This window comes from Hemitrygon akajei, chromosome 8 (genome assembly GCF_048418815.1).
Source record: "Hemitrygon akajei chromosome 8, sHemAka1.3, whole genome shotgun sequence".
NCBI classification, from domain to species: domain Eukaryota; kingdom Metazoa; phylum Chordata; class Chondrichthyes; order Myliobatiformes; family Dasyatidae; genus Hemitrygon; species Hemitrygon akajei.
In genome coordinates this window covers 127059593-127087244 of record NC_133131.1, presented here as the reverse complement: position 1 = coordinate 127087244, position 27652 = coordinate 127059593, and the positions used below count along the sequence as shown (strand labels likewise).

Sequence of the window (27652 nt, the reverse complement as noted above, 5' to 3'; positions counted from 1 at the left end):
TTCAAATTATGGGGAAAATGAGGCTGTCGATAGCATTATGATGAAGAAAGTGGAAATTCCATTGGATGATTCATTGAATGAGGAGGCTGTTGGAGTGAGAGATGAGGATAAGGGGAGTGCGATCATTGCCCTTTTTTGGGAATGAAACCATAAATGTGGGAACTGGAAGAGCTGTCTTAGTATTGGGACGCAATATGCCTTCATCGGAGAAAGTTGGCTCTTTAACAGTGAAAGCAGAATGGAGAATGATTGCAGAGGTACTGAATAAGAGAGAGTACCAACACAGACATTAAAAACTGTTAAAAAAAAGTTTTAATAGGAAGGGGCCTGAAGAGGACCGAAACAAGAACTTAACTTGGAGCAAAGTGATTTCCAATTGTTACACTTTGCTTCAGAGAAAGATTAAGCTAAACATGCATTTGGTCAATGTGGGAATTAATTCAACCATTATGATATTCTGTATCTAAAGTTCCAATATAATACATTGATGTGATTTCTAGTTACAAATGACAGGACTTTGATTGTCAAATGTTTGGAACTATATGCCATTTTGACAAGTATTTCATCATGAGTGAATGGATAAAAATGTTGTTTTGGCAAACAAAGTCCCTGTTTTGAATCGTCACAATCAGAGCTATGATTAAAATGGTACTGTTGTCAATGGCAGCTTGAAAAGATTTTTTTTTACCAAAATTAAATGTTTTGGTGATATGCAGAGAAACCAATTGGATCTGTTACTATATCATCGTGCCTGCATGTATGCAATCAACTGGAGACATAACTCACTGAAAACCTCTTGCATGCCACAGATGAGAAACAAGTTTTGGTTTATTTGGAACCTGGGCTATTCCCATAGTTGTCAGTAACTCAAAAGCATGCTTTCCCTTGGCCCAAACAAAGAGCTTGAACCTTTCACTCTGGTAGCACGCAGATTTGAAGAACTGAAAAGTTATGCTGGACGTCTTTAAATTAATTAAAGAACTGGCTGTTTTATTTGAATTATTCATCCCAGAGAAGACCTTGTGAAAAGGTCACTGACTTCTAGAACATTGCTCATTGCATATTGTAGAGAATTCAACATGCTTTTCAATCTGGTCAATATAGTCTTATTTCCCTATTGGAAAATTTGGAGCTCCAGAACTCCAGTGCAAGATCTGTATTTTGCCACTTACCTCCCAGGAACATGTGGTACATTTCCTGAATGCACGACTAGTGTGCAAAGTTTTGGAGTATAATTGAAGTACCTTACCAGACAGAAGGTAGATGTAACATTAGATATTATATCTCAGTTGACTGACAATAATCTGGATGAATCATATCTGAAGTGGACAAAGTTCATTTGTTTGGGTTAAAGGTACAACTTTCTTAAATCCTGCACTTAAAGTAGTTATTTCAACAAACAAACTTCGGAGGAAATGCGACTAGAATGATTTACTCCAGGCAATCTATCAGGATACTAATCTTAATTTGTGTATTTTGCAGGTTAAAATGTGAATTTGAAGATGATGGAAATAATCAACAAAGAAGTGTCAGTAGTGACCTGTAGGTATTATTTAATAACTTCTATGAAATTGTTGTTTAAAGGGAAATAAATGTATGCAACTGTCTGTGAAGTTAGCATCATCATGCTGTTAATTTGTTAATTCAACTATATTTTCTTATAAGGCCAAGAGTTATTTCAAAAAATGGCAATTTGATATTTCAAACTGGCAATCTAAGGAATATTGAATTCAAGACATCAGCACTTGGGAAGATTAAACTAAATAACGATGACATTGAACAATTACTTCTGCAGGTAAGGTAACAGTTTTCTAAAGAATGGGAGTAAATGGAAGAAAATAGCTTCATACAATTGTCAAGTAAAACACAGTATAAACATGAACCTAAATAAGTAATTCTTCATTTAAATATTTTGTTATATATACAAAACATTTTTTATGCACATCAGTTTTGAAATGATTGGCGTGCTGGATTTATGTGTTATTTGATTTTATCCAAGTGATTAATTTTGTTTCATGGGATTAATTTCAATCGTTTACCTATAATTTTAGATTAGGAAAAATAAAGATGACATTGCAGAACTGAGAACTACCGAAGTTCAAAGCCTTCAGAATGTTTCTTATCAAATCAATCAGCTGAACAAAAGGGTAAGTACGCCAATGATCATCTTTATCTCACTTGTTCTTTTTTACTTAGTGTTTATGGCTGTAAAATCAAATTAACATTCAGAAGAATGTAGTTGTATTGCATCTCAGCTGTAAATATACAGTATCTGCAATTAAAAATTAGACCAGACATATTTGCACTTATACAGCAATGCACTAAATAATGGGTAATGGGTGAATCTATTTATCGACAAAGTGCTTGTAGTGCTTGTCCTACTAATAATACTCTTGAAATGTCTCAATAAAACTGTAAATCAAGCAAAAGCTCTGGAGTTTTTAATGAATTGTTAGTGATGTTACAGGTGGTTTCTATTTAGTGATTTTAATTACAATTTAAGGACATAACTTTTCGTCTCTTTGCGCAATTAGAGTTAGTCAGTATGATGTTGCAGGCATCACTGAAAGAAGGCCAGAGTTGGGAGCTTGACATGAAAGGATATATTTTGTATCAACAGGACAGGTAGAAAGGCATAGGCAGTGGTGTGGCTCTGTTGGTAGGAAATGGAATTACATCTTTAGAAGAAGGTGACATAGGCTCAGAGAATGTTAAAAAGTTGTGGCTGGAATTAAGAAACTGCAAAGGTTAGAAAAAAACCCAATGGGAATCATATGTCGGCCTTCAAATAATAGTCAAGATGTGGGGTTGAGATTGCAAAGGGAGTTGGAAAAGGCATGTATTAAGGGTAATGTCACAATTGTAATGGGAGAGTTCAATATGCAAGGAGATTGGGAAAATCATATTGGTGTCAGATCACAAGGGAAAAATTTGCTAAATGTCTATGAGATAGCTTTTTAGATCAGCTTATGCTTGAGCCTACTCAGGCAAAGGCTGTCTTAGATTGGGTGTTATTAAATAATGCAGATCTTATTAAAGAGCTTAACATAAAGGAGCTCTGAGGAGGCAGTGATCATAATATGATTGATTTGATACTGCATTTTGAGAGGGAGAAACATAAGTCACATGTTTCAGTATCACAATGAATAAAGGGAATTACAGAGGCATGAGAGAGGAGCTTGCCCAGATGGATTGGAGGAGGATACTGGCGGGGATGACGGCAGAGCAGAGGTGGCTGAAGTTTCTGGGAAAAGTTCAGAGGCGCAGGACAGATATGTCCCACAGGAGATGAAGTTCCCAAAAAGCAGGGGTAGGAAACCGGGGCTGAAAAAGGAAGTAGGACTGCATAAAAGCCAAGGAGAAGGCATATAAGGCAACAAAACTGAGTGGGAAGTTGGATGATTGGGAAGCTTTTAAAATCCAACAAAAGGCAACTTAAAAAGCTATAAGGAGGAAAAGATGCAATATGAGTGCAAACTAACCAATAATATAAAGCAGGATACCTAAAGTTTTTTCAGTTATATAAAATATATAATAGTAAGAGGCAGGTGAGAGTTGATACTGGACCACTGGAAAATGATGCTGGTGAGTTAGTAACGGGGGACAAAGAAATGACAGATGAACTTCATGAGTACTTTGCATATGCCTTCATTGTTGAAGACACCAGCAGCATGCCGAGGTCTGTGACTGTCAGGGAGCAGGAGTGAGTGCCATTGCTTTTACATTGGAAAAGTGCTAGGCAAACTGAACGGTCTTAAGATGGATAAGTCACCTGGGCCAGATGGACTATATCCTTGCGTCCTGAGAGAGGTTGCTGAAGAAGTAACTGATGCGTTGGTCATGATCTTTCAAGAATCATTTGATTCTGGCATAGTCCTGGAGGACTGGAAGATTGCAAATGTCACTTGATACTTTTTAAGACCATAAGACCATAAGATATAGGAGCAGAAGTAGACCATTCGGCCCATCGAGTCTGTTCTGCCATTCAATCATGGGCTGATCCAATTCTTCCAGTCATCTCTGCTCCCCTGTCTTCTCCCCATACCCTTTGGTGCCCTGGCTAATCAAAAACCTATCTATCTCTGCCTTAAATGCCAGAGATTTAAGGCAATGACTTGGCCTCTATAGCTGCTCGTGGCAACAAATTCCACTGATTTACCACCCTCTGACTAAAGTAATTTCTCTGCATCTCTGTTCTAAATGGACGTCCTTCGATCCTGAAGTCGTGTCTCCTTGTCCTAGACTCCCCTAACATGGGAAATAACTTTGCCATATCTAATCTGTTCAGGCCTTTTAACATTTGGAATGTTTCTCTAACATCCCCTTTCTCATTCTACTGAACTCCAGGGAATACAGCCCAAAAGCTTCCAGATGTTCTTCATACGGTAACCCTTTCATTCCTGGAATCATTGTCGTGAATCTTCTCTGAACCCTCTCCAATGTCAATATATCCTTTCTAAAATAAGGAGCCCAAAACTGCATACAATACTCCAAGTGTGGTCTCACCGAGTGCCTTACAGAGACTCAACATCACATCCCTACTCTTATATTCTATACCTCTAGAAATGAATGCCAACATTGCATTCACCTTCTTCACCACCAGCTCAACCTGGAGGTTAACCTTTAGGGTATCCTGCACAAGGACTCCCAAGTCCCTTTATATCTCTGCATTTTGAATTCGCACCCATCTAAATAATAGTTTGCTCATTTATTTCTTCCACCAAAGTGCATGACCACACACTTTTCAACATACTATTTCATTTTCCACTTCTTTGTCCATTTTCCTAAACTCTTTAAGTCTCTCTGCATGCTCTCTGTTTCCTCAACACTACCCGATCCTTCACCTGTCTTTGTATCATCAGTAAATTTAGCTGCAAATCCATTAATCCTATAGTATAAAGCAGCTGTCCCAATACCAACCCCTGTGGAACTCCACCGGTAACCAGCAGCCAGCTGAATAGGATCCCTTTATTCCCACTCTCTGTTTTCTACCAATCAGCCAATGCTGCACCCATGCTAGTAACTTCCCTGAAATTCAATGGGCTCTTGTCTTGCTAAGCAGCTTCATGTGCAGAGCCTTGTCAAAGGCTTTCTGAAAATCCAAGTACACCACATCTACTGCATCTCTTTTGTCTACCCTGCTTGTAATTTCCTCAAAAAACTGCAGTAGGTTAGTCAGGCAGGATTTTCCCTTCAGGAAACCATGCTGGCTTTGGCCTAACTAGTCATGTGCCTACAGATACACCGTAATCTCATCACTAACAATTGATTCCAACAACTTCCCAACCACTGATGTCAGGCTAACAGGTCTATAGTTTCCTTTCTGCTGCCTCCCATTCTTCTTAAATAGCAGAGTAACATTTGCAATTTTCTAGCCATCCAGTACAATACCAGAATCTATCGATTCTTGAAAGATCATTGCTAATGCCTCCACAATCTCTCCAGCTACTTCCTTCAGAACCGAAGGGTGCGTTTCATCAGGTCCAGGAGATTTATCCACTCTCAGATCATTAAGCTTCCTGAGCATCTTCTTAGTCATAATTTTCACTCCACATACTTCACTTCCCTGACACTTTTGAATGTCTGGTATACTACAGATGTCTTCCACTGTGAAGGCTGATGCAAAATACGCATTCAGTTCCTCTGCCTTCTCTGCATCTCTCATTACACTATCTCCAGCATCATTTTCTATTGGCCCTATATCTATTTTCAACTCTCTTTTACCCTTTATATACTTAAAAAAGCTTTTAGTGTCTTCTTTGATATTAGTCATTACCTTCCTTCCTTAATTCATCTTTTCCTTCCTTCCTTAATTCATCTTTTCCTTCCTTCCTTAATTCATCTTTTCCTTCCTAATGACCTGCTTAGTTTACTTATGCAAGTTTTTAAAAGCTCCTCAATCCTCTATCTTACCACTAGTTTGGACTTCCTTGTAGGCCCTCTCTTTTGCTTTTACTTTGGCTCTGACTTCACTTGTCAGCCATGGTCGTGTCTTCCTTCTATTTGAAAATTTCTTCTTATTTGGAATATATCTGTCTTGCACTTCCCTCATTTTTTGCAGAAGCTCCAACTATTGCTGCTCTGCTGTCCTTCCTGCTAGTGTCCCTTTCCAGTCAACTTTGGCCAGTTCCCCTCTCATGCCATTGTAATTCTTTTTATTTCACTGAAACACCATCACATTGGAATTCAGCTTCTCTTTCTCAAATTTAAATGTGAACTTGATCATATTGTGATCACTGTTTTCTAAGGGAAGAAGGCAAAAGAAAGGAAATTATAGACCAGTTAGCCTAACTTAAGTGGTTGAGAAAGTGTTGGAGCCTATTATTAATGATGAGATTTTGAGGTGCTTGGAGACTAATGATAAAATAAATGAAGGCAGCATATTTTCTGTGAAGGGAAATCTTGCCTGACAAATCTGTTAGAGTTCTTTGAAGAAGTAACAAGCAGGGTGGACAAAGGAGAAGTAGTGGATGCCATTTACTTGGATTTTCAAAAGGTGTTTGATAAGGTGCCACATATGAGACTACTTAAAAAATAAAATCCCATAGTGTTACAGGAAAGATAGTGGCATGGACAGAGGAATTGCTGACAGGCAGGAGGCAGCAAGTGGGAATAAAAGGGGCCTTTTTCTGGTTGGCTGGCAATGACTAGTGATGTCCTCAGAGTCAGTACTGGGACTGCTAGTTTTCACATTGTTTGTCAATGATTTGGATAATAGAATTGATGGTTTGTGGTAAAGTTTGTGGATGATACAAAGGTAGGCAGAGGGGTAGGTAGTGCTGAGGAAACAATGTCTTTGCCGCAGGACTTAGACAAATTGGAGGAGGACAAAAAAGAGGCAGGTGGAATGTATGATAATACATTTTGGTAAAAGGAACAATAGTGAGTTCCATTATCTAAATGGGGAGAAGGTTCAAACATCAGAGGTGCAGAGGGACTTAGGAGTCTTTGTGCAAGACTCCAGAAAGTTAATTTACAGGCTGAGTCTGTGGTGAGGAAGGCAAATGCAATGTTGGCATTTATTTCAAGGGGAATAGAATATAAAAGCAAGGAGATAATGCTAAGCCTTTATAAGACACTAGTCAGGCCGCACTTGGAATATTGTCAACAGTTTTGAACCAAATATCTCAGAAAGGATGTGTTGTCATTGAAGAGAGCCTAGATGAGGTTCACGGGATGATTCTGGGAATGAATGGGGTTAACATATGAGGAACATTTAACAGCTTTGGGCCTGTAGTCAATGGAATTTAGAAGAATGTGTAAGGATTTCATTGAAACCTACCAAATGTTGAAAGGACTAGATAGGGTTGATGTGGAGAGGATGTTTCCTATGGTGGGGGTACCCAGAACTAGAGGGCACAGCCTCAAAATTGAGCAACATTTTAGAATAAAGGCAAGGAGGAATCTTTTTAGTCAGAGAGTAATGAATCTGGAATGCTCTGCTGCAAACTATGTTGGAGGCCAAGTCCATGGGTATCTTTAAGGCAGAAGTTGATCATTTCCTGATCAGTCAGGGCATTAAAGAAGATGGCGAGAAGGCAAGTGTATGGAATTTAGTGGGATCCAGGATCAGCATGGGCTGATGGGTTGAATGGCCTAATTCTGTTCCTATGTCTTATGGACAAATAAAACTGGGATGACTTTACAACACACCCAGAGAAAATTGATAAATTTGGATTGTTTCTGCAAATAAATTATTTCAGAAATAATGTGGTGCAGTGGAAAAATATAATGTTTTACTTTGATAGCTAATTATTATTTTTTTCTAAACTACAATATTGACCAAAGAAAGTAGTCTTACTAATGTCATTATTATCAGTTAGACAAAATGCTAGGAACTTATTAAATGATATTCCTTTGTTCTAACAATTAAATGAACGAGAAGACTTTCATTTGTTGAAAGCAGAAACTCTAAAGATTGTGTATGATATCTGAACCTAATTTTATTGCAGTAATTTGAATGATTTTATGTTATATTGTGGTCTGAAAACAGTTCCATTTGTGGTGTGATCTATTTAAAAAAACTGATTTTACTTGTTTTTTCTGTCCTTTTAGATATCAGGTCTTGAAGTTCTTATTCAGAATATACAAACAGTATGTATTTTGATTTATTTTGCATGTATTTCAGCAACATGTTACACGTGCTGTTATGATCTTATAAGGAACAGAAGTATAATAACCTGGAAAGATTTTAAAGCCAAGTAGTATCTTGAAAATGAAATTTTGTTCCAGTATGAATATGGTTGCTTTACAGATCTAGTTATATTTGTGGCCATTCTTAATCATGATAGTATGGAACTGTTTCTTACAAGTGAACAAATGTTGTACTTACTCTCTGTGTATTTCAAGTGTTCCATGGCCATATCCCCTACTAGAGAGTAACATTAGCATTCACAGGACTTAGAAAGAGGAGGAAAAACAACAAAACTCATCTGCATGGAATAGTATTGCATCCTTTATCAAATTTTATTATAAATATACCATACACCAAGGAATTTGAGCATCTTGTATAATCAGAAATTTGTTTCATCAAAAAAAGTATCTGGACCTACTTTGTACTTTATCTCATATGTTTTGTATTTCAGGTGCTACAAAGACATCCATGCATTAGCAACCCTTGTCAAAATGATGGAATATGTCTGAATCTCATTGACTCTTTCTTCTGTCTCTGTCCAAACAACTGGAAGGCAAGGCCATTCATAATTAGAAATAATTCTTTCAGTGATATGAATCTTATTAACTGAGATGCAGTGTTCATGTAATGTAGCTTTACTCACTCAGAATTGCAGAATTATGGAACCCTTCATAGAAAAAGGAAACTGCTTTCATATAATGTCAGTACACTAAGGAATGTAATGTAAGATAGCATTTCTATTGATGTCCTGGTTACCCTAAAGCATTGCTAGACTACCTCAGTATCTCTGCTCCAATTAAATGACCTGAGCCTGCTTTCATTGGTAATGTTAAAACCCAGGTGAAGCAGTAAAGTTTGCCAACTGGCTTTATCAATGTTGTAAATGCCCTGTGTTATGGCCATTCGGGCAATGAAAATTTGCACCTACAGAATTTATGTGGGGGAAAAAATTAAATGAGCGACCACAATTTTTTCAACTACCTTTTGTTAATGTATGTGCAGATATGACTTGGCTTTATGTTAGGCAAAGTCATGATATGTACCATCTTCTACGAATGCAACCCCTACCCCTACAAGGGTCATATTCTGCATGGAGGTCAGTGACCAGTGGTGTACCTCAGGGATCTGTTCTAGGACCCCTTCTCTTTGTGATTTTTATAAATGACCTTGATGAAGAAGTGGAGGGATGAGTTAGTAAATTTACTGATGACACAAAGGTTGGAGATGTTGTGGATGGTGTGGAGAGCTGTCAGAGGTTACAGCGGGACATTGATAGGATGCACAACTGGGCTGAGAAGTGGCAGATGGAGTTCAAACCGGATAAGTGTGAGGTGGTTCATTTTGGTAGGTCAAATATGATGACAGAATATAGTACTAATGGTAAGACTCTTGGCAGTGTGGAGGATCAGAGGGATCTTGGGGCCCGAGTCCATGGGACACTCAAAGCTGGTATGCAGGTTGACTCCATGGTTAAGAAAGCATATGGTGCATTGGCCTTCATCAATCGTGGGACTGAGTTTAGGAGCCAAGAGGTAATGTTGCAGCTATATAGGACCCTGGTCAGTTACTATGCTCACTTCTGGTCGCCTCACTACAGGAAGGACGTGGAAACCATAGAAAGAGTGCAGAGATTTATAAGGATATTGCCTGGATTGGGGAGCATGCCTTATCAGAATAGGTTGAGTGAACTCAGCCTTTTCTCCTTGGAGTGACGGAGGATGAGGGATGATGTTATGGAGGTGTATAAGATGATGACAGGCATTGACCGTGTGGATAGTCAGAGGCTTTTACCCGGGGCTGAAATGGCTAGCACAAGAGGGCACAGTTTTAAGGTGCTTGGAAGTAGGTACAGAGGAGATGTCAGGGGAAAGTGTTTTTTGTAGAGAGTGGTGAATGCGTGGAATGGGCTGCTGGTGAAAGTGTTGGAGGCGGAAACGAAAGGGTCTTTTAAGAGCCCTTTGGATGGCTACATGGAGCTCAGTAAAATTGAGGGCTATGGGTAACCCTAGGTAATTTCTCAGGTAAGGACATGTTTGGCACAGTTTTGTGGGCCAAAGGGCCTGTACTGTGCTGTAGGTTTTCTATGTTTCTTTGTTTCTGCCCTCCCCATAAGTCAGACGGAGGTCATGTTCATAACCGACGGAACAATGTGCTCATTGCATAACTGTATGTCCTGTATAGTGACCAGCTATTTGGTTATGAAAGCATCCCAAATTTAATAGGGAAGACCCAGTGGGTGGAAGATGTAATTGTAATTAGTCACTGTCAAACTGTTATATGTTGTATGCTGGATCAATGTTAAAATATAGGGCTTTAAGATATGTAATAAGCAAAAGACCCAAAGAGATTCACATAGTTCCTTTATCGAAAACCCCCTAGAAATAGTGGAGGTTAACAAGTTTAAGGCAGCTAAAGTGACATTGAAAGCTTTCAAAGAAATAGATATAGTGAATGTACTGGCTGATATCATTCTATAGATTCCCGAATGGTTCCTTTAGTGGCAAATATAATCTCACTATTTAAATAAGAGGGGAGAGAGACAAGTTAGCCTGACATCAGCCGTAGAGGAAATGCCGGAATCTATTATCAACGAAGTAAGTGAAGGGAACTTAAAAAATAATAACAGTCCTTGACAGAGTCAACATGGATTTATGAAAAGGAAACCACTTTAAACCAGTCTGTATGAGTTTTTAGAGCCTGTAAGCAGCATAATAGAGAAAGATGTACCATTGGATGTGGTGTATTTTGTTTCATGATGCTTGTATTGTGGCTAGCATAAAGCAAAATGATTGTACATAAAGCAAAATTAAAACAAGATTACTGGTAGTGGACTGATAAAGAAAGAGAATTGGTTCAAGGACAGCAAAGAGATTGTAGGAATAGATGGTTCATTTTCAGATTGGGAAGTTTTAATTAGTGGGTTCCAAAGGGTTATAGCCCAGGAATATCACAGATTTGGATAAGGGAATCCAAAGGGAACAAATATAAAATGCACAAGCTTGCTGATGAAACTGAACTGGCTGAGAATGTGTGTTGTGAAGAAGATGCAAAGATGCTTCAAAGAGATTCAGACAGGTTAGTTGAATGATTAAGAACTTGACATAAGGAAAGGGTAAGGTAATCAACTTTGTAAGAAAATAAATGTGGAATATTTTTAAGTGATGGGAAGTTGAAAAGTGATAGTTTTCAGAGGGACCAATGTATCCTGAGATGTAACTAAAGATCCTAAGAATTGGATCCTAGGACTGGGAGCCGAACATCTAATCTCTTGAAGTTTTCTTTACCTTTCATCAAGATTATACTTGGTCTCTACCATAACACCATTTTCTTGCACAATCGCATATCCCTTGATTCCTGAGAGCATTTGTGAATCTGTTCTGGTACTCCTATTCTTTGTGATTTCTATAAATGGATGAGGAAGTGGAAGGGTGGGTTATTAAGTTTGCCCTTGACATGAAAGTTAGTAGTGTTCTGGATAGTGTAGATGGTTGCCATAAGTTACAGAAATATCGACAATATGCAAATCTAGGTAAAGAAATTGCAGATGAAATTTAATTTCAAAAATGTGAATTGATACACTTTGAAAGATTGTATTCAATTCTGCTTGCCTCATTGTAGGAAGTATGTGGAAGGTTTAGTGAGGGTGCAGACTAACTTTACCAGGATGCTGCCTGGATTTGACAGCATGTCTTATGAGGAAAGGTTGAGTGAGCTATGGTTTTTCGATTTGGAGTGAAGTAAAATGAGAGGCATCTTGATAGAGGTGTATAAGATTATAAGAAGCTTAGATAGAGTAGAGAGCCAGTACCTTTAACTGAGGGTGGAGATGGCCATTACCAGAGGACATCCATTTAAATTGAAAGCAGGCAAGTTTAGGGGAGATTTCAGACTTAGGATTCTTTTACAGAGAGAGTGGTATGTGCGTGGTAGAGGCTGATACAAAAGGGACATTTAAGAGACTCTTAGATAAGCATGTGGACATAAGAAAAAAGCAACTTTAGAGACTGTGTAGAATGGAAAGGTTAGATTGATTATGAAGTAGGTTTGTATAGGTTGGCAGAACATTGTGGTCCAAAGGGCATCGTATACTGTACTACTATTCTATGTTCTATATTCTAAATATTTAGAAATCAATAGGACACTGTTTTGATTGAGCCTCTTTAGTCCTCAGCTAAGATAATTCCAAGGTTTCAACACTCTGATTCTGTTTGGTGTGTCAAAGAGGATAACCTCACATTTTCCCATGTTTTAATCCACTCATAACGCTTATCCACATTCCTTTAAGCCTCTTTATAACTTTCTACTTACTAGCAGTTCCACAAAGCTTTATATCATCAGCAGACATTAGGCTCCTTCAGTCAAATTGTTGATACAGATTTTGAGTAGCTGTGGCCGAAGTATTGATCTCTGCATTTCTCTACTAGTCACAGCCTGCCATTCTGAGGAAGATTCATTCTTTGCTGTCTGTTTGCTGCTAACCACACCAGAGTACTACTGTAATTTTACTTGCTCTGACCTTGTTGATCAAACTCTCATACAGGAGTTTACTGAGAGCTCTCCGAAAATCTAAATATTCCTCATTCAATGGTTCCTCATGTTAACTTAGGCCCAGGCATGTTCTGTTGTTATATTCTTCATTATATTCGCCAGCATTTTCCCTGGTGCACACAAAATAAAATTAGAGAATGCTGAATATACACAGCAGGTCAGGCTACATCAATGGGCTTAATATCTGTGTTATTGACTTGGATTATTTTTTTCTTTTATTTCTTCTTGCTCCTTTGGGAGTGGAGAACATGACCAATCTGACCTGCCAGGCACATCTTCTTACACAGCTTTTCACAACTCCTACATTTCTTTATCGATGTTCTCACTCTCTAACTTCTCAAATTACTTGTGCAGGTTACCTTGTTACAGCTTATCCCCATGGTCACCCCATTTTTACCCTACCCAAGACATATGTAACCCTACACTCTTCCTGCAGTTTAATCGATTTCTTTTCACTCCTTACTGGTTCTGATGAAGGGTCTTCAGTCTGAAATGTTAACTCTGTCTGTCTTCCTGCAGATGCTGCCTGGCCTGCTAAGTATTCCCCTACTATACATGTCAGGTTATTAGGTCAATATTTTTTTGATTTCTTAACCCTCCTTTCCTAAATCATTGTCATATTTTCTATTCCCTAATTTCTGAGAATCATTCTAAAATCTATGGCATTATGAAATATGATAACTATTTTAATCATCTATTATAATATATCTTTATGACCATCACTTTGAAAACTCTGGGACGTAAATCGCTGTACATTGTTTTTCACTAAATTCTTCAATCTTTCTTTTAAACCTGTTTCCTTAGCATATGAACATCCATTTTATGAATACCCAGACTTATGATCATAATTAATATTTTCAGTTATGGTATTACTTCTTGATCATATTTATAGTTAAGCCTTTATATAAATTCAAAGAGGAATTGAAAACAGCTTAAATGCTAAATATTGTAATTTGCTACAACATCAAATCATTTAAAATAAATATCTCTAAATTTAAGTGCTAAGAAAGAGGTTGTAAATTGATAGAGCTGTTTCAAGTAACTTTCAGCTAGCCACCCACTTCTCAAAAGTGACTCCAGATGTTATTCAATGCTTTTCCTTTTCTTCTTTAAGTAGTGGCAGTGATCTCACTCCAATGCATCCTGTGGAGGAAGCAATTATCATCGCTTGATCTCAGAATAAGTTTTGCAAATTTGCAAATACATCATCTTAAGAACAGACTTACTTTTGCCCTTGTTCGTACTTTCCATTTGAATGCCAATGAAACGTTTTAGTTTGTTTTATGCTTCTCACCAAATTTACTCTTGAATTTCTGTTTCACTTTCACTAATTTTTTCCAGATTGATTTCTGTGATGGTGGGTGAGGGAGGTGGGTAAGTGTTTTGAGATGAGATTAAACAGACCAGGCCTAAACTCTCTTGAGTTTAGATAAATAAAACATTAAAAAAAGATCCTGTTAGACTTGACAGGGTAGCTGTAGGGGAAGTAATGTTTCCACTGGTTAGAATGTCTAGGATCAAGTGTCACAGTCTCAATATGAGGGCCATGCATTAATCTGCTAAATGCTCCTATTCTTATCCTCACTGGTGCATGGCATGAACAGCAATTTAGGGATTGCTACTCTGAAGATCCTGCTTTTCAGTCTTCTACCTAAGTCACTAAAATCTCTCTTCAGGACCTCCTCACCTTTCATACCTATGTCATTGGCGCCAATATGTAATAAGACTTCTGGCTGCTTACCCTCCCCTTTTGAATGCTGTGGACCCAATCCAAGAAATATCTGACCCTGGCACATAGGAGGCAACGTGCCATCTGGGTGACTCTATCGTGCTCACAGAATCTTGTCTCTATTCCTCTGACTATGGAATCTCCTATCACTACTGCAGTCCTCTTCACCTCTTTTCTCTTCTGAGCCACAGCACCAGACCCACTGCCAGAATCCCAGTCACTGTGGCACTGGTAGGTTGTCCCCCTCAATAGCATCCAAATGGGATACTTATTTTTGAGGGGAACGTCCACAGGGGTACTCTCCACTGACATCCTATTTCCAATCTTTCTCTTGTCAGTCATTCAGTTACCTGCCTCTTGCAACGTAGGAGTGCCTACCTCCCTGTACCTCTTATCCATCAGTTAGTCCCCTGTATGAGCTGAAGGACATTAAGCTGCAGCTCCAGTTCCTTAATATGTTGTCTGAGGAGCTGTAGCTCGGTGCAGATGTGGTTATCTGGGAGGCTGGAGGCCATGCACAGAACGAAGCACTACCCCTAGAGCCATCCTCTCTGCTCTAACTATGCCCAAACAGAGGAGGAACAAAGAATGAACAAGAAGAAACTTACTGGATACTTATCTTGACCAAGCCCAAGCCTGATGAGCCAAAACCACTCCAACAATGGCTGCTCCACTTGCCCCTCCCTTATTTTTATTTGCCCTTTCAAATGAACCCCCTAATGAATGTGATTATGGCTGATCATTGGGCCACCAACTTGCAGTAACTTATTATCCCTTATTATTATCCCTTGATTCCCTTAATATTAATTAAAAATCAGTCATAGTTATTGAGTGATGGAGCAGGCATGAGGGATGGAATGACCTATTCCTGAGCCTATTTTGTATGCTCTCATGTTATTCTACTAAATGCTCGGGATCAGAGATATGGGGCTATTGGTAAATCAAAGGATCTGGTCACACAACAGTTAACTATAAACTAAAGAAAATTATTATTATCTTTTATTACTATTATTATCTATAAGACATTCCTCAACATTCAGTTTTACAGTATGAGAAAAGTTGAGTTCTTAGAATCATACAGAAAATACTGAAGGAAAATATCGAAAGTTGAGCAGAAACCATTTCCGTACAGAGTATGGTAACCCTTAGAGCATTTCCAACATTTTGAATTTTCATTACAAGATTATTCCATATCTTAAAACAGCTTTGGGAATTTGGGTCAAAGTGCTTTATCTATATTCAGTATTTTTAGAGTTTTTCTTCTGTGTCTGCCACAATGACAGCAGCCAGTCAAGCTGCTGTCTCATGGTTCTGTGATGTAGGTTTAATCATGATTTCTGGTTCTGACTGTGTTGAACTTTTGTATTCTTCCTGTGACCTTCTATGTGATTTAATTTCATCTCATATGGCAGAGGTGTGAAGGTTAGTAGGTCGGCTAATTGGCTATTAGAAAATTGGTCTTGATTTTAGTGGTAAATTAGGAAATTAGATTCTTATTTTCACATGTACAAAGGTACAGTGGGAAAAAATAGTTTTTTTTGCTGTCCATATAGATCATTTCATCATGTCTCTGCATTGAGGCATCTGTGACTGTGTGGCCAAGCATATCTCTAACACCATATTCAAGTTTGGTGATGACACCACTGCTGTGGGCCGTATCAAAGGTGTTGAATCAACATATAGGAGGGAGACTGAAAATTTGGCTTACTAGTGTCATGACAATAACCTCTCACTTAATGTCAGCAAGACCAAGGAACGGTTAGGAGACTTAAGGAGAGGGAAAGCAGAGGTCCATGAGCCGTCTTCATTGGAGGATCAAAGGTGCAGAGAGTCAGCAACTTTAAATTCCTCAGTGTTACTATTTCAGAGGACCCTTCCTGGACCTAGCATGTACATGCAATTTCAAAGAAAGCACAACAGCACCTCTATTTGCTTCGGAGTCTGCGGAGATTCACATGACATTAAAAACTTTGACAAAGTTCTATAGATGGGTAGTGGAGAGTGTATTGACTGGATGCATCACGGCCCAGTATGGAAACACCAATGCCTTTGAACAGAAAATCCTACAAAAAGTAGTGGATTTGTCCCAGTAAATCACAGGTAAAGTGTCCCCAACCATTGAGAACATCTACTTGAAATGCTGTTGTAGGAAAGCAGCATCCATCAACATCTCACCATCCAAGCCATGCTCCTTTGTTGCTGCTGCCATCAGGTAGAGGTACAAGAACCTCATGACTCGCACCACCAAGTTCAAGAACAATTTACTACCCCTCAACCATCAGGCTCTTGAAGAACAGAGGATAGTTACACTCGCCCATCTATTGAGATGTTCCCACAACCAATGATCTCACCTTAAGGACTCTTTATTTTATTTTTGTTCTCATTATTTATTGCTACTTATTTATATTTGCGCTTGCACAGTTTGTTGTCTTCTGCACTCTTTCATTGATCCTGTTATAGTTACTGCTCTATAGATTTGCTGAGTATGCCCACAGGAAAATGAATCCTAGGATTGTATGTGGTGACAATTATGTACTCTAATAATAAAATTTACTTTGAACTTTGAATAAAGGCAAAACAATAGCAAAATGCAAAATAAAGTGTTCCAGTTACAGAGAAAATGCATTGCAGGCAGGCAATAAGGTCCAAGGTCATAAGAAGGTGAATTATGAGGTCAATAGTCCAGTTTTATGGGATTGAGGGGAGAACAGCTTACATGAAAATTAATGGGATGATATTGCTTTGTTGCTGTGCTAAATTACTTTTTTTGTGTCCTAGTAAGATTTGGAAATCTAGATCTAAGAACCTCTATTAAGGGTTATGGAGTCACCCATTTTTGACAGATGGAACAATTAATTTTCTCCTTAGCCCAAGGCTTCCCAACCCTTTTTATGCCATGGAAAAATACCATTAAGCAAAGGGACCATGATCCCCACATTGGAAACCCCTGCCTTTAGGATCTCCCTGCTTAAAAAAGCTTTGAAGCAGAGTCTATAAATATTTTAAGCCAAAGGTAGATGAATGTGACAAAGGCAAGAGGTTAAAAAACTATCAAGGATAGGCAGGAGTGCAGAATTGAGGTTATAATCCTATGTCAGATAAGAAATGGTTTAAGCTCACAGACAAATTGGGTGTTGTTGTAGTATGGTGGACTAACTTCTACCTTGCTAAGGTCAGGTGGCAACTCTCAGACTTCTCCTCTTACCTGTCCCTTGAAGAGAACCCCACTCTGGACCATGAGAAAATTGTCTCTGACACCATCACTGAGTTCATCAACTCTAGAGGACTCCCATCCACTGCAACCAAACTCACAGTTCCTTTACTCTGCACTGCTTGTTTCTACCTCCTACCCAAGATCCACATACTTGACTGCTGGTAGGCCTATTGTCTCTACCTGCTCCTTCTCCACTGAACTAGTGTCCTCATACCTCAACTACATTCTGTCCCCCTTGGTTTAGCCCTTTCCCACTTACATCCGTGACATTTCACATGCTCTAGATATCCACAACAAATGACCCTGACCACCCCATTTTCACCATGGATGTTCAATCTCTATATACTTCTATTACCCCCCCCCCCCAACCACCGCCATGGAGAAGACCTTAAAGCTCTCAACTTCTTTCTCAACAAAAGAACCAACCAGTTCCCCTCCACCACCACCCTCCTCCATTGGGCATAACTGGTCTTCATCCTCAACAATTTCTCCTTTGGCTTCTCCTTCTCCTTCTTTCTCATAAAACAGTTCATGTTCAAAGACCTCCCTGGAAATGCTCCCCAACTCTTCCTTTGCTACATTGATAACCGCATTGGTGCTCTTCATGCCCCTATACTGAACTTGTCAATTTCATTAATTTTGCCTCCAACTTCCATCCTGCCCTAAAATTTTGTCCATTTCTGACACCCCCTCCCCTTTCTCAATCTCTCTGTCACCGTATCTGGAGACAAACTGTTTATCAACATCTTTAATAAAACTACCAATTCTCATGGCTGTTTTGAATTTCCTCTTCCCACCCTGGCTCATGTAAAAATGCTATTCCTTTTTCTCATTCCTTTGTCTCCACTGCATCTGTTCCCAGGATGAGGATTTCCTTTCCAGGACATCAGAGATGTCCTTCTTCTTCAAAGAACGGGATTTCCCTTCCTCTGTCATTGACACTGCTCTCATTCAAATCTCTTCTATTTCCTGGACTTTCGCACTCACCTCATCTTCCCATCACCTTAATAGGGATAGAGTTCCTTTTGCCCTAACTGACCACCCCATTACCCTCTGCATCCAACATTTCATTCTCTGCAACATCTGCTATCGACAAAGGGATTCTACCAGCAAACGCATCTTTACACTCACAGGAGACCTTGCCCACGCCCAGGATTACGGCTGCACAGGTGGAAGGTCAACTGAGGAAGATCTGTACCAGCAAGGCGGCTGGACCGGATGGAGTTTCCCCACGATTACTGAGGGCCTGTATGACTGAGCTGGGAGAACCACTACAGCGCATCTTCAACATGAGCCTGGAGCAGAGAAGAGTACCCAGACAGTGGAAAACATCTGATAATACAGAATCTGAGGCCACAAACCAGGCACGCCCAGGATCCTCTTCAGTTTGCGTATAAGGAGAAGGTGGGAGTGGAGGATGCTATCACGTATTTGCTGCACAAATCACTCTCTCACCTAGATGGGGTCAGTTGTGCTGTGAGGATTACATTCCTTGACTTCTCTAGTGCCTTTAACACCATCCAGCCAAGATCTTAAGGCACAAACTAACGGAGATGGGAGTAGACTCTCACATGGTGGATTGGATAGTGGACTACTTGACAGATAGACCTCAGTATGTGCGGTTGGGAGACTGTAGGTCTGACACGGTGGTCAGCAGCACAGGAGCGCCGCAGGGAACCGTACTCTCTCCGGTCCTGTTCACCCTGTACACATCAGACTTCCAATATAACTCGGAGTCCTGCCATGTGCAGAAGTTCGCTGATGACACGGCCATAGTGGGGTGTGTCAGGAATGGACAGGAGGAGGAGTATAGGAAACTGATACAGGACTTTGTGATATGGTGCAACTCAAACTACCTGCGTCTCAATATCACCAAGACCAAGGAGATGGTGGTGGACTTTAGGAGATCTAGGCCTCATATGGAGCCAGTGATCATTAATGGAGAATGTGTGGAGCAGGTTAAGACCTACAAGTATCTGGGAGTACAGTTAGACGAGAAGCTAGACTGGACTGCCAACACAGATGCCTTGTGCAGGAAGGCACAGAGTCGACTGTACTTCCTTAGAAGGTTGGCGTCATTCAATGTCTGTAGTGAGATGCTGAAGATGTTCTATAGGTCAGTTGTGGAGAGCGCCCTCTTCTTTGTGGTGGCGTGTTGGGGAGGAAGCATTAAGAAGAGGGACGCCTCACGTCTTAATAAGCTGGTAAGGAAGGCGGGCTCTGTCGTGGGCAAAGTACTGGAGAGTTTAACATCGGTAGCTGAGCGAAGGGCGCTGAGTAGGCTACGGTCAATTATGGATAACTCTGAACATCCTCTACATAGCACCATCCAGAGACAGAGAAGCAGTTTCAGTGACAGGTTACTATCGATGCAATGCTCCTCAGACAGGATGAAGAGGTCAATACTCCCCAATGCCATTAGGCTTTACAATTCTACCGCCAAGACTTAAGAACTTTTTAAAAGCTATTATTAATGCTTTTTGAGATAGTGATTTAGATGCATATCATATTTTTTACTGAGTTAAGTATTGTATGTAATTAGTTTTGCTACAACAAGTGTATGGGACATTGGAAAAAAGTTGTATTTCCCCATGGGGATGAATAAAGTATCTATCTATCTATCTATCTATCTATCTATCTTTACCTCCCTCCGTATTCCACTTTCTGCGGGGATCAATCCTTCATAATTCCCTTGTCTTTTCATCCCTCCTCACTAATCTCCCACCTGGCATTTATCCCTGAAAGCGTTCAAAGTACTACACCTGTCTCTCACCATACATAGCCCCAAACAGTCCTTCCAGGTGAGGCAACACTTCACCTGCAAATTTGTTTGGGTCATCTATTGTATCTGGTTCACCCGATACGGCCTCCTCTACATTGATGAGACCTGATATTATTTGGGGAACTCCTTTGTTAAGCACATCTGCTCCATTTAACAAAAGCTGAATTTCCTGGTAGCCAAATATTTTAGGAAATTGTTCGGTTAAATAACACAGCAGGCTGGAGAGGCTGACTCCTGTTGCTTATTTTTTTTATACTTAACCAAGCTATTACAATAAAGAGACTAAACAGAAAATATGAACATCCAGTCAACTACTAAGACCTGAAGACTCGGGGAAAGTTGAAGTTTACAGCAGGAGACAGTAAAATATTGAAGAGCCTGGCATGATTATTTCTTCTCACTCTATTTTAGAGGACTAAGAAATCACTTTAATAAGTTGAAGCAAGAGTAAAAGCAGGACTAATGTTTTCTTCCTGGGTGCAAGGCTAATGCAGTGAAAACAGATTTACTGTATAAATCATAAAATAACTAAGTATTTTAGATGAGTGGAAGGTGTCCACCATATATAATCTGGAACAGGAAAAGTTACTATCAACATGGGTGTTAGAGAACCGAAAGTTCATGCTTGAACCAGAGGTTTTAGAGTGCAATTACCTTCAGAATCAGGTTTAATACCACTGGCATATGTTCAATTAGTTCAATAGGTACAAAACAGACTACAGGGAGTTAGGAAAGAAGTTGAGAAGCTGGACCTCAAAGGTAGTAATCTTGGAATTACTGCCTGTGCCATGCGACAGTGAGTATAGGAATAGAATTAGGTGGAGGATAAATACGTGTCTGAGGGATTGGAGCAGGAGGCAGGGATTCAGATTTCTGGATCATTGGGACTTTTCTGAGGCAGGTGTGACCTGTGCAAAAAGGACGGGTTTCAGTAGAATTCGAGGGGGGCCAACATCCTGGTGGGAAGGTTCGCTAAGGCTATTGGGGAGAGTTTAAACTAGAATTGCTGGAGGGTGAAAACCGAACTGAAGTGGCGGAGGAAAGGGAGGTTGGCTCACAAATAGAGAAAGCATGGAAGCAATGAGAAAGGGAGAATAGGCAGGTGATAGAGAAGGGACGTGCTCAGTCCAATAGCTTGAGATGTGTCTATTTTAATGCGAGGAGTATCATGAATAAAGTGGATGAGCTTAGAGCATGGATCAGCACTTGGAGCTATGATGTTGTGGCCATTACAGAGACTTGAATTGTGCAGGAGCAGGAATGGCTACTTCAAGAGCCAGGCTTTAGAAGTTTCAGAAAGAATAGTGAGGGAGGCAAAAGAGGTGACACGGTTGATCAGAGATAGTGTCACGGTTGCAGAAAAGGAGGAAGTCATGGAGAGGTTGTCTACGGAGTCTCTGTGAGTGGAATTTAGGAACAGGAAGGGGTCAATAACTCTACTGGGTGTTTTCTATTGACCACCCAATAGTAACAGGGACATCGAGGAGCAGATAGGGAGACAGATTCTGGAAAGGTGTAATAATAACAGAGTTGCTGTGGTGGGAGATTTTAATTTCCCAAATATTGATTGGCATCTCCCTAGATTGAGGGGTTTAGATGGGGTAGAGTTTGTTAGGTGTGTTCAGGAAGGTTTCTTGACAAAATACGTAGATAAGCCTACAAGAGGAGAGGCTGTACTTGATCTGGTATTAGGAAATGAACCTGGTCAGGTGTCAGGTTTCTCAGTAGGAGAGCATTTTGGAGATAGTGATTACAATTCTATCTCATTTACCATAGCATTGGAGGGGGATAAGAACAGACAAGTTAGGGAAAGGTTTAATTGGAGTAAAGTGGAATGTGAGGCTATCAGGCAGGAACATAGAAGCATAGATTGGAAACAGATGTTCTCGGGAAATGTATGGAAGAAATGTGGCAAATGTTCAGGGTGTATTTGCATGGGGTTCTGAGGAGGTACGTTCCAATGAGACATGGTAAGGTACAAGATCTGTGGTGTACAAAGACTGTTGTAAGTCTAGTCAAGAAGAAAAGAAGAGCTTATGAAAGGTTCAAAAAACTAGGTACTGATAGGAATCTAGAAGATTATACGGGTAGCAGGAAGGAGCTTAAGAATGAAATTAGGAGAGCCAGAAGGGGCCATAAGAAAGCCTTGGCGGACAGGATTAAGGAAAACCCCAAAGCATTCTACAAGTATGTGAAGAGCAAGAGGATAAGACATGAGAGAATAGGACCAATCAAGTGTGACAGTGGGAAAGTGTGTATGGAACCGGAGGAAATAGTAGAGGTACTTAATGAATACTTTGCTTCAGTATTCATTACGGAAAAGGATCTTGGCGATTGTAGGGATGACTTGCAGCAGACTAAAAAGCTTCAGAATGTAGATATTAAGGAAGAGGATGTGCTGGAGCCTTTGCAAAGCATCAAGTTGGATAAGTCACCAGGACCGGACGGGATGTAACCCAGGCTACTGTGGGAGGCGAGGGAAGAGATTGCTGAGCCTCTGGCAATGATCTTTGCATCATCAATGGGAACGGGAGAGGTTCCAGAGCATTGGAGGGTTGCTGATGTTGTTCCCTTATTCAAGAAAAGGAGTGGGGATAGCCCAGGAAATTATGGGTCGGTGAGTCTTACTTCAGTGGTTGGTAACTTGATGGAGAAGATCCTGAGAGGCAGGATTTATGAACATTTGGAGAGGTATAATATGATTAGGAATAGTCAGCATGGCTTTGTGAAAGGCCTTATGAGCCTGATTGAATTTTTTCAGAATGCGACTAAACACATTGATGAATGTAGAGCCTTAGATGTAGTGATAAGGTACCCCATGCAAGGCTTATAGAGAAAGTAAGGAGGCATGGGATCCAAGGGGACATTGTTTTGTGGACCCAGAACTAGCTTGCCCACAGAAGGCATAGAGTGGTTGTAGATGAGTCATATACTGCATGGAGGTCAGTGACAAGTGGTGTGCCTCAGGGATCTGTTCTGGGAATCCTACTCTTTGTGATTTTTATAAATGATCTGGATGTGGAAGTGGAGGGATGGGTTAGTAAATTTGCTGATGACACAAAGGTTGGGGGTATTGTGGATAGTGTGGAGGGCTGTCAGAGGTTACAGCGGGACATTGATAGGATACAAAACTGGACTGAGAAGTGACAGGTGGAGTTCAACCCAGATAAGTGTGAAGTGGTTCATTCTGGGAGGTCAAATATGATGGCAGAATATAGTATTAATGGTAAGACTCTTGGCAGTGTGGAGGATCAGAGGGATCTTGGGGTCCGAGTCCATGGGACACGCAAAGCTGCTATGCAGGTTGACTCTGTGGTTAAGAAGGCATATGGTGCATTGACCTTCATCAATCGTGGGATTGAGTTTAAGAGCCAAGAGGTAATGTTGCAGCTATATAGGACCCTGGTCAGACCCCACTTGGAGTACTATGCTGAATTCTGGTCGCCTCACTACAGGAAGGATGTTGAAACAATAGAAAGGGTGCAGAGAAGATTTACAAGGATGTTGCCTGGTTTGGGGAGCATGCCTTATGAGAATAGGTTGAGTGAATTTGGTCTTTTCTCCTCAGAATGATGGAGGATGAGGGGTGACCTGATAGAAATGTACAAGATAATGAGAGGCATTGATCATGTGGCTAGTCAGAGGCTTTTCCCCAGGGCTGAAATGGCTAGCACAAGAAGGTATAGCTTTAAGGTGCTTGTCAGTAGGTACAGAGGAGATGTCAGGGGTAAGATTTTTATGCAGAGTGGTGAGTGTGTGGAATGGGTTGCCGGCGGTGGCGGTGGAGGCAGAAACGATAGGGTCTTTTAAGAGACTCCTGGATGGCTACATGGAACTTAGAAAAATAGAGGGCTATGGGTAAAGCCTATATAGTTTTAAGGTAGGGATATGTTTGGCATAGCTTTGTGGGCTGAAGGGCCTGTATTGTACTGTTATGTTTTCTATGTTTCTATTTAATGGCAGAGAAATGTACACAATATACATCCTGAAATTCTTTTTCTTTGCACACATCCATGAAAACTGAAGAGTGCCCCAAAGAACGGATGACAAACGTTAGAACCCCAAAGCCCCTCCCCAGCTCCCTCCTCCCACACACAAGCAACAGGAAGGCAACGACCCTCTCCCTCCCCCAACAGCAAAAAAGCATCAGCACCTTCACCGAGCACTCAAGCCTGCAGCAAAGCATCAATTAAGATAAAGACTTGCAGTACCCCAAAGACTACTCATTCACCCAGTAATTCAACATACCACAGGTTCTCTCTCTCCCTAATAAGGCAAAAAGAGGTGTCCCCATTTCAGAATGAGAGGGGAGATATAACAGACAACTTGCTGATTTATTATGTTAAAAGTCTATTGTGTCGCTTTTTCTGAGCACTGCACCCAGAGAATTGGCCCCAGAAAGGCTCAGGTCTCTGGTCACACAGCCGGCAGCTAACCTGCTGCTCTCAATGATCCGTGTTCTCCCGCAACACCTCTGGCAGGGGCACCGGCCTTGAATCAGCCCGTCTCCAGAGGCACAAAAAGCCCAGCACCCTGAAGACGCCCTCGTCCTCCAGGCCACGTTTTGGGATATCAAAAAGCAGCCAGTCTTGAGACCCTGAGAGCGGGTCCCATTCCTGTAAAGAACTGAAGCCAGAGTGTAATTCCAGGTCAGGGTCTTCAAAAGAACCTTGAAGAGGAAAAAAAGAGATACGAAAGATAGAAATAGAGCTTTTTTCTGAAGATGCAAGCAAAGGAATCATCGTTTAGCACCATCTTGACTTTGCTCTGCCCTCCGAGTTGTGGAGTTTGTTCTTTTGTGTCAGCAGTGATTGCAATACATAATAATAAAATCTATAAATGTATAGATTAAATCAGTGCAAAAGAAGTGAGGCAGTGTTTCATGAATTCATTGTCCATTCACCTATCTGAATCCCTGCAGCATCTGGGGACCCTATGATCTCTGTCTCATGGGCTAACATCAGAACTTTTTTCCAGAGTGATCATTGGGTCATCAGATACTGCAGGGATTCAGACAGGTGTTGTTTTATTCTCCCTTTCAAAGCATACATAAAAGGTAGTGAGCTCATCTGGGAGTGACGGATGACAGCCGTTCATGATGTTTGGTTTCACTTTGTCGAAAGTAATGTCGTGCAAACCCTGCCAGAGCTGATTTCCATCAGATTCTGTTTTGAACCTCAGTCAGAATTGTTTTTTTAGCTCTTAAAATAAACTTCCATTGTTTGTACCTGGATTTCTTGTATAGTTTTTCGATCACCGCTCTTGAATGCCACAGGTCTAGCTCTCAGCAGACTACGAATCTCCAGGTTCATCCACAACTTTAGGTTTAGGTATGTCCAATATGTTCTTGAAGGCAGACACTCATCCACACAGATCTTGATGAAGTCAGTGACAACTGTCGTGCATTCAATCAGACTTGAAGATGAATCTATGAATATTGTCCAGTCCACCTACTCAAAACTGTCTTGTATGCACTCCTCCATCTTCCTTGACCTCTTCTTCGTCCTCCCCGCTGGTTCTTTACTTTCTACCCCTGCGCTAAGAGTTAGAAGTACACCCAGGTGATCAGACTGGCAGGGTAAGCATTCTAGACAGTGATATAACAGTGGTCGAGTGTGTTGACTTATCTGCTGATATGTTGGTGGTAGTTGTTCAGAGACGTCTTCAAGCTGGCCTGCTTGTAATCTTCTGCAATTATAGGGAAGGCAGCAGAGTACAGTTTAATGATGCTGATTATGTCACTCAGCGCCTCCAGTGCTTGCTCCAGTGCTGCTAGAACGATGGCAGAGAACTCCTCAGCAAATAAAATGGACTAGATCTTCCAGGTCAGGATACCAGGACTGAGATAGAACTGCTACGTTTGTGCACCATGATGGGTTAATCATAAAGCATACTCCACCTCCTCTGCTTTTAAAAAAACTGAGCTGTCCTGTCTTTGTGGGCGTATTGGTGATAATCATTCTGGAAATTCAGTTGTTCAGAAATTCTTCATCATGCATGGCTATAATGGAGACATGTACTTACTGACATGAAAGTTCAACTTCTTAATAAAAAGTCAGGGCAGTGGCTGTTTTGTGATTGTGTAGTGTTCAGTAATTAGCAGTAAATTTGGAACTAAATGGAAATTTATATCTAAATTCCAAGTACTTATCAATTTTCAATGTTCTGCTTTTTTAGGGACCTACCTGTTCTGATGATATAAATGAATGTGAGGTCTATGCAGGATCATCCCTAGCCTGCCAGAATGGAGGGACGTGCATCAACACAGAGGGCAGCTACAGGTAACTGAATCTATTATAGTCAAATTAGTGAAATATAAGATATGCTGCAAATGTTATAGAACAATAAATTATTATTGCCAGATTATTTTGTTCAAACAGCCAGGGAAATATAATTATGCAGCTTGATGGGGCAGATAGGGGGTTGGATAGCATTTATCTGAATGTCCAGATCTAGGAATCACAGTCTGAACTCAAATTGTAGGCTATTTAGGACACACATAAGAAGCTCATTCTTGGGCTATTTTATTTTTTAATTAGCAATATAATCATAGTTCTGTGCAATAGCTCTTTCTTTGAGTCTATGATCTTAGATAGCTAGGGGTAACATTATTCTCACCCCTCCATCACTTTCCTGCATTTACCTTACTTTGTCAAGTCTAACAAGGTTTTTATTTATGTTTCATTGCGATACCTCTTATTCATCAGGATAACAATATTTGGAAACACTTATTAAATACATACCAAGGAATGTACATCAATATGAAATAAGATCTGAGTAACCTTGTATTTACATTGATGACATTGTGTTATCCTTAGCTGTACCTGTACTCCAGAATGGTATGGTCCACAATGTACTTCCAAACATGATGATTGCCAAGATGGCTTGCAAACAAAATGTGAACATGGCATCTGCATTGATTTAAACAGGGTTCAGCCAAATAAGGTAAGAGCCATGGAAACATTTGCAAAGCATATTTTGATAAAAATACTCTTAATGGCCACTTTATTAAGTACACCTGTACACTTGCTTATTAATGCAAATACCTAATCTGCCAATCATGTGGCAGTAACTCAATGCATAAAAGCATGGAGACATGGTCAAGAGGTTCAATTGTTGTTCAGACCAAACAGAATGGAGAAGAAATATGATCCAAGTGACATTGACTGTGCAATGATTGTTGATGCCAGGCAGGGTGGTTTGGGTATCTCAAAATGGTGATCTCCTAAGATTTTCACACTCAGC

General features: G+C 40.3%; 1 protein-coding gene across 1 annotated transcript in view; it reads left to right on the top strand.

Annotated features, from left to right (window-relative positions):
* Positions 1 to 1183: 1183 nt before the first annotated feature.
* cubn (cubilin (intrinsic factor-cobalamin receptor)) overlaps positions 1184 to 27652 on the top strand; it is a 355208-nt gene continuing 328739 nt past the window's right edge. Inside the window, exons 1-10 of the mRNA XM_073055305.1 lie at positions 1184 to 1188; positions 1483 to 1542; positions 1666 to 1795; positions 2052 to 2157; positions 2661 to 2747; positions 4348 to 4385; positions 8056 to 8094; positions 8586 to 8687; positions 26585 to 26688; positions 27226 to 27352. Of these exons, the coding sequence (XP_072911406.1) occupies positions 1184 to 1188; positions 1483 to 1542; positions 1666 to 1795; positions 2052 to 2157; positions 2661 to 2747; positions 4348 to 4385; positions 8056 to 8094; positions 8586 to 8687; positions 26585 to 26688; positions 27226 to 27352 (798 nt within the window). The remainder of the gene's footprint in view (positions 1189 to 1482; positions 1543 to 1665; positions 1796 to 2051; positions 2158 to 2660; positions 2748 to 4347; positions 4386 to 8055; positions 8095 to 8585; positions 8688 to 26584; positions 26689 to 27225; positions 27353 to 27652) is intronic.